The 8,258-nt window shown below is 37.8% G+C and overlaps 1 protein-coding gene across 1 annotated transcript; it reads left to right on the top strand.

Moving 5' to 3' along the window:
• Positions 1-2,340: 2,340 nt before the first annotated feature.
• Positions 2,341-3,012, top strand: LOC136065685 (uncharacterized). Its single transcript, XM_065769217.1, has 2 exons — positions 2,341-2,561; positions 2,643-3,012. Exons 1-2 carry the CDS (start codon positions 2,341-2,343, stop codon positions 3,010-3,012), a joined length of 591 nt encoding a protein of 196 aa, XP_065625289.1.
• Positions 3,013-8,258: the final 5,246 nt, after the last annotated feature.

The following is an 8,258-nucleotide window of genomic DNA, read 5'->3' as shown; positions in this document are numbered from 1 at the left end:
AAAAAAAAAAAAAGGAAGGAGACGTGAACCCAGGTGAAGAAGAAAAAAAAAGAAAAGAGGAAGAACAGGGGAGACGTGAACCCAGGTGAAGAAGGGGGAAAAAAAAAAGGAAGGAGATGTGAACCCAGGTGAAGAAGAAAAAAAAAAAAAAAAAAAAAAAAAGGGAGATGGTGAACCCCAATAAAGAAAGAAGAAAAAAAAATGGTCAAAAGTTGTGGCTAAAAATATGGCAGTGGGTCCCTCATATAGTGTTATTTACAAAAATGTCATTGAGTTATGAGAATTGAAAACTGAAAACAGCCAAAAGTTATTTTCAGTTTCCATAACTCATAACTCAAAAAGTAGAGAATTGAGTATTGGAAATAGAGTTATGGAAATAGAGTATTGGTGCAGGCAAACGAGTATTTTGCTATGGGTCCCACCATTTTTGAGAATTGAGTTATGAAAACTGAGAATTGAGTCATGAGATTTGCTCATCCAAACAGCCTCTTAGCTATTAAACTAGATCTTGACAAACCATATGATAAACTTGGATGAGATTTTATAGAGAATACATTTAGTTTCTTTCAAATTCCAGACCATCTAGCCAAGCTTATATAGAACATGGACAGCTCATCTAAATTTAGTGTAACATGGAATGAAGTTAAATCCATAGTTTTCAGATCTGAACCATTTTAAGAATTGTAAAAAAAAGAAGTTCAAGATTTTTGAATTTAGATTGAGGTCGAACTGAAGTCAAACAATAATTACTTCATAATTATTTAATAATTATTTAAAATATAAATAAATATATTAAATTAATACAAAATAGAAAAAATAACTAAAGTGGTCCAATTAAAACTATAAATTCATATATTAACTATGTTTAATATATTCATCTCAACTCCAAATATAAGGGCCCGTTTGATAACCCTACTCAATATACATTTTTCACATTTCAACACACTTTTACACCTAAACATATATAAAAAATAACCAAAATACCTTACTCAAACTTAGTTACTGATGGGTCCAAGAAATAAGTAAAGTCGTCCATCCCTGAAGGACGATGTACAAAGACGATCCCATTGCCAGCACAGTACGAAGGGGGCTACCTGAGCAACCCGACTAGGGCCGGCCGTTACGACTAGCAGCCATAAATACCAATATCGTTGAAGGTGTACCGGTCAAATTGACACCTTGCACAAGCGTTACAAACTCAAGCAATTATGGTCCCATAATGATGGAGCCAACGGCTAGAAGGGCACTGAAATAACCTATATATACCCATAAGCAAGATTCAAAGAGGGTATGAAAAATCACATAACTTTATTCTCATCTGAGTTTTCTTTGTTTTATCCTGCTTGTTAAGCTTCTCTAACTTTATCATCGGAGGCATTGTGGTCAGCACCCCACCGATGATTCTTTCTTTTTCTATTTTGTCGTATCCCAGGGCTGATACAAGTAGTGGACGATCTTCATCTGGACGAACATCTTGACTGACGATCTCAGCATCATCAGTTTGGCGTCGTCTGTGGGGAACGAAATTCTTGAACAATCAGTTCAGGGACATTGTTCTATTACAACAAGATGGAGTCCAACTCTAACCCCGATCCTGTTGCATTGGCCCTACAAATCCAGGCACTTGCAGCCATAGTGGAAGAACTCACCAAGCAAAATCAAGAAATGAGACAGCGGTTGCAACAGGGAGATAACCACACGGAAGTCAACAGAGATGAAGACGGAGACAGTCATAGGAGACACGCCAGCTTTCCTGACGAACCAAACCCAAGTGTCCCCAAGGAGATGAGGAAAGAGATGGACGAGTTACGAAATGCAATTGGGGGAAAGACAGATCTAGGACTGGACAAAATTGTTAGGAAGTCTGACTCGCCTTTCACTGCAGATGTCCAAGAGTGGCCAGTGCCCTCCAAGTTCCGCCTACCCCAGCTCGAACCCTTTGACGGGCTAAAGGATCCGTTGGATCATCTCAATACTTTCAAGATGACTTTGGGTCTTCAACAACCCCCTGACGAAATCCTATGTCGATCATTCCCCACTACCCTTAAAGGGGCAGCCCGGGAGTGATTCACCAAACTGCCTACGTCGACTATGGACAAAATTGTTAGGAAGTCTGACTCGCCTTTCACTGCAGCTGTCCAAGAGTGGCCAGTGCCCTCCAAGTTCCGCCTACCCCAGCTCGAACCTTTTGACGGGCTAAAGGATCCGTTGGATCATCTCAATACTTTCAAGATGACTTTGGGTCTTCAACAACCCCCTGACGAAATCCTATGTCGATCATTCCCCACTACCCTTAAAGGGGCAGCCCGGGAGTGATTCACCAAACTGCCTACGTCGACTATGGACAAAATTGTTAGGAAGTCTGACTCGCCTTTCACTGCAGCTGTCCAAGAGTGGCCAGTGCCCTCCAAGTTCCGCCTACCCCAGCTCGAACCTTTTGACGGGCTAAAGGATCCGTTGGATCATCTCAATACTTTCAAGACGACTTTGGGTCTTCAACAACCCCCTGACGAAATCCTATGTCGATCATTCCCCACTACCCTTAAAGGGGCAGCCCGGGAGTGATTCACCAAACTGCCTACATCGACTATTGATAATTTCGAACAACTAAGCAGTTCTTTTGTTTGTCACTTTGTTGGCAGACAACGTCCAAAGAGAATGACTAATCACTTGCTCACGATCAAACAAGGAGAAAAAGAAACTTTGAGGTCCTATGTGACGCGCTTCACACAAGGAATGCTGGAAGTGGACGAGTCAGACGATAAGGTGCAACTTACAACCTTTAAAGCTGGGCTAAAGTCCAGGGACTTTGTGGTATCTGTGGCGAAGAATCCCCCTAAAACGATGGCAGAAGTGCTTTTAAAGGCTCAAAAATATATGAACGCCGAAGACGCCCTGGCAGTTATAGATGGGGCAGAAAAGACGAAGGATAAAAAGAAGGACAAAGAGGACGATCGTAGGGGGCAAAAGAGAGATCGGGCTGAACGACGTAATGACGACGGGAATAGATGAAGAGATGATAAGAATCCTAGGAAGACGAAATTTACACCCCTAGTGATGCCTGTCGATCAGATCTTGACAGAAATCAGGGACGAGCAATGTCTCAAATGGCCCAGACCACTTCAATCGCCACCTAGTGTGCGCGATAAGAGAAATATTATCGTTTTCACAAGGACCACGGACATTACACAGAGGATTGCTGAGATTGAAAGGAGCAGATAGAAGAGCTCATCCAGAAAGGAAAGCTTCAAAGATATGTGAAGAGGAGAGAAGCCACCAGGTACAATAAGAAGGATCAGCATAGAGGATTCCAAAGAAGTGAAGATCAACCACCTCATCCGCAAAATGCAAGAGGAGAGATAAAAACCATCACCAGAGGACCGTTAACAGGAAGGTCGTTCAAATCCCTCAAGAAGTCATACCAAAGGCAAATAAACAGTGTTCACAGCATGCCTCCCTCAAAGCAACTACGGACGAACCAAGGCATGTACTTCTCTGAGGAAGATGCCCGAGGAGTGAAGCAACCTCACGACGACCCACTAGTCATCATGATTATGATTGAGGGCTTCAACACAAGGAGAGTGCTGGTAGATAATGGAGCTCAGCGGATATTATTTACAGCTGCAGTGAAAGGCGAGTCAGACTTCCTAACAATTTTGTCCATAGTCGACGTAGGCAGTTTGGTGAATCACTCCCGGGCTGCCCCTTTAAGGGTAGTGGGGAATGATCGACATAGGATTTCGTCAGGGGGTTGTTGAAGACCCAAAGTCATCTTGAAAGTATTGAGATGATCCAACGGATCCTTTAGCCCGTCAAAGGGTTCGAGCTGGGGTAGGCGGAACTTGGAGGGCACTGGCCACTCTTGGACATCTGCAGTGAAAGGCGAGTCAGACTTCCTAACAATTTTGTCCAGTCCTAGATCTGTCTTTCCCCCAATTGCATTTCGTAACTCGTCCATCTCTTTCCTCATCTCCTTGGGGACACTTGGGTTTGGTTCGTCAGGAAAGCTGGCGTGTCTCCTATGACTGTCTCCGTCTTCATCTCTGTTGACTTCCGTGTGGTTATCTCCCTGTTGCAACCGCTGTCTCATTTCTTGATTTTGCTTGGTGAGTTCTTCCACTATGGCTGCAAGTGCCTGGATTTGTAGGGCCAATGCAACAGGATCGGGGTTAGAGTTGGACTCCATCTTGTTGTAATAGAACAATGTCCCTGAACTGATTGTTCAAGAATTTCGTTCCCCACAGACGACGCCAAACTGATGATGCTGAGATCGTCAGTCAAGATGTTCGTCCAGATGAAGATCGTCCACTACTTGTATCAGCCCTGGGATACGACAAAATAGAAAAAGAAAGAATCATCGGTGGGGTGCTGACCACAATGCCTCCGATGATAAAGTTAGAGAAGCTTAACAAGCAGGATAAAACAAAGAAAACTCAGATGAGAATAAAGTTATGTGATTTTTCATACCCTCTTTGAATCTTGCTTATGGGTATATATAGGTTATTTCAGTGCCCTTCTAGCCGTTGGCTCCATCATTATGGGACCATAATTGCTTGAGTTTGTAACGCTTGTGCAAGGTGTCAATTTGACCGGTACACCTTCAACGATATTGGTATTTATGGCTGCTAGTCGTAACGGCCGGCCCTAGTCGGGTTGCTCAGGTAGCCCCCTTCGTACTGTGCTGGCAATGGGATCGTCTTTGTACATCGTCCTTCAGGGATGGACGACTTTACTTATTTCTTGGACCCATCAGTAACTAAGTTTGAGTAAGGTATTTTGGTTATTTTTTATATATGTTTAGGTGTAAAAGTGTGTTGAAATGTGAAAAATGTATATTGAGTAGGGTTATCAAACGGGCCCTTATATTTGGAGTTGAGATGAATATATTAAACATAGTTAATATATGAATTTATAGTTTTAATTGGACCACTTTAGTTATTTTTTCTATTTTGTATTAATTTAATATATTTATTTATATTTTAAATAATTATTAAATAATTATGAAGTAATTATTGTTTGACTTCAGTTCGACCTCAATCTAAATTCAAAAATCTTGAACTTCTTTTTTTTACAATTCTTAAAATGGTTCAGATCTGAAAACTATGGATTTAACTTCATTCCATGTTACACTAAATTTAGATGAGCTGTCCATGTTCTATATAAGCTTGGCTAGATGGTCTGGAATTTGAAAGAAACTAAATGTATTCTCTATAAAATCTCATCCAAGTTTATCATATGGTTTGTCAAGATCTAGTTTAATAGCTAAGAGGCTGTTTGGATGAGCAAATCTCATGACTCAATTCTCAGTTTTCATAACTCAATTCTCAAAAATGGTGGGACCCATAGCAAAATACTCGTTTGCCTGCACCAATACTCTATTTCCATAACTCTATTTCCAATACTCAATTCTCTACTTTTTGAGTTATGAGTTATGGAAACTGAAAATAACTTTTGGCTGTTTTCAGTTTTCAATTCTCATAACTCAATGACATTTTTGTAAATAACACTATATGAGGGACCCACTGCCATATTTTTAGCCACAACTTTTGACCATTTTTTTTTCTTCTTTCTTTATTGGGGTTCACCATCTCCCTTTTTTTTTTTTTTTTTTTTTTTTTTTTTTTTCTAGAAAAGAAGGTTACACTTTGGTACTTATCCAATTCCACCCACACCAAACGTTCAGAGAGAGTGCTTATCATTGTCTATTACTAGGACAAGCCATGTATCGAGCTTTATTATTGTGGGGAATTTGAGTTTTTTAAACTCAAGTGACTTTTAAATTATAAAATGCCAAATTAGCTTATGCTACTGTGTCACAATTTTTTAAACTCAATTTTCATAATTTAAGTTTTATGTAGTACTTGAGTTTCAAAACAATGGTAAATTGTTAAATATTTTGCGAATAGTGATAGATTGATACATATTTTGGCCAATAATGGTATTTGGCTATTCTAGCCGACGTCTTTATCTCCCGTTTTTCTCTCTCATAGTATAAAATTTTCAAATTCAGCTTCTTCCCCTAATCTCAGTTCAAAAATCTTTATCTCAATTCGAACTTTCAGACTCTCAACCTTCTTTAACATCATCAAAGAATCTCTACCTCAATGATGCTAGTAACACGACTCTCTATTTATTTTTTTTCTCTCTCTTGAGATTTTTTTTCAATTCGAAATATTTATCGGTTGATATCAATTTTCCGACCAAAAGAAGGAACCATGTGAACCTTTGGGCTGAGGAATTAGTAAAAAATTGAATTCTCATCTCTCTCTCTCTCTCTCTCTCTCTCTCTCTCTCTCTCTCCTCTCTCTCTCTCTCTCTCTCTCTCTCTCTCTCTCTCTCTCTCTCTCTCTCTCTCTCTCTCTCTCTCTCTCTCGGCAAAGAAGGTTGTTGTAATGGTAGTGGTTGTGATTTGTGGTTTGGCTTGTGTTTGTGATTTATGGGTTTGGTTTGTGCTCGTTGTGTATTGTGTTTAAAGAAATTTATGGGATGAAGAGGAAGATGACGAAGAGGGAGATGGGATTATTTTGGTTTTGGTTTGAGTTTGTGCTCATGTGTACTGTTTTGGTTTGGTTTTGGTTTGTGCTGGGCTTGTGATATAGAGAGAGATGGGGATGAAAGGATGAAAAAGAGATGATCGGGTTTTTTTGGGGAAGGAGAATGAGACCTGTAAGAGAGAGTTTTTTATTATAATTATTATTGGTTCTGGTTTTAGTTTTTAGAAGAAGTATTGGGCAAAGAAATAGTGAGAAATAGCCCTTTTTTTTTTTTTTAAATAGTGCTGATGTTGAAAAATATGAGAGTTCTAAATCCTATGTGGCAAACTCTAAAGAAGTAATAAAAAATAAAAATAAATAAATAAAAAACTCAAACATAGGTCCAAAGCTTTGGTTTTATAGTATATATAGATATAGATGACATTTCAACAATTAAATAAATTTGTAATCAAGTTATAGTAGTAGTCTTATAATATCTATCACAATTCTCTAATATATATTTACATATTGAGGTTATGGATTAACCAACTTTTGTACGCTAGTAACAGTATAACTATTTATCAATGATCAAAGTGAAATATTACGATTGTGTTTGGAAATTTGGATTTGGATTTAGATTTAGATTTGGATTTTAAATGCCTTGATTTCAAATTCATTGATTTTAGGAGTTATTTCAAATCTATGCATTTTGAAGGTCTAAAATCTTTGGTAAATTTGTCAAATCTAAATCCTTGACATTTTTTAAATAGTCCAAACAAGATATTTATATTTCAATCACCCAAATTCAAATCCAAATGCCCAAATCATGTCATTCAAACACACCATTATCCTTATGTGATTGTAGATGTGACGAATGGGTATGTAATTAGAATTTTAACTTGGGATGTTAAACCACGAATAAAAAAAAAAATTCTATTGTCTGCTTAGGATTTTTTAGATAACCTGTTAAGTCTTGTAGATTATCGAAAATTATAGATTACTACTATATCTTAGTTACAAATTAAAAATATCTTTTAAGTTTGTTTAGGTTTAATCCTTATACTCTTCTAAAAAAAGGGTTTAATCCTAATGTGAAGACTTGTAGATAATCTAAAAAATTCCACACACACACAAAACTCCAAAAAAACAAAAACGAAAAAAAAAAAAATTGTTAAATATTAGCATTAATATATCATGTTCAATATGCTGGAATAGATGCAAAAGCGGAAGTATAAAATAAGAACACAAGAACACGAGGGTGTTACATGGTTCAACCTAACGAACTACGTCCATGGAGGAAACTCTAAAATGTTACATCTTTAATATATGAGTGTAATACAAATTCTATTTTACAAATAACTATAACATGGGTATATATAGTAGAGTAAATTATAGACTAATAAACTTCTAGTACAAATAGGAGATTTGACTTGCACACATAGAAGGATTGGGCTTGGGCCTATGTTATTGGGCTAATATATCTTTAACACCTTCTCTCGAACTAGGGACAGACACAAGAGGAGGGGTGCCCAATTTTATTTTATTTTATTAGTAGGTATATTTTCAAAAAAATTAATAATAATAATAATAATAACAACTTTCCCCCCATCCCCAATTACCAGCCGGCCAACCCAATGTAAATCAACCAAAAAAAAAAAAATTAAATACAGAAATTCAGTCCAAACTCCAAACGAAATAGACCCCCCTCCAAAATTTTCAACCCCATTACTAGCCGACCAGCCCAATGTAAATCAACCAAAAAAAAAAAAAAAAAAAAACCCAAAA

The sequence above is a fragment of the Quercus suber genome, unplaced genomic scaffold (assembly GCF_002906115.3).
Source record: "Quercus suber isolate HL8 unplaced genomic scaffold, Cork oak 2.0 scaffold_1083, whole genome shotgun sequence".
Taxonomy (NCBI): Eukaryota; Viridiplantae; Streptophyta; class Magnoliopsida; order Fagales; family Fagaceae; genus Quercus; species Quercus suber.
This window is presented reverse-complemented; position numbering and strand designations above follow the sequence as displayed.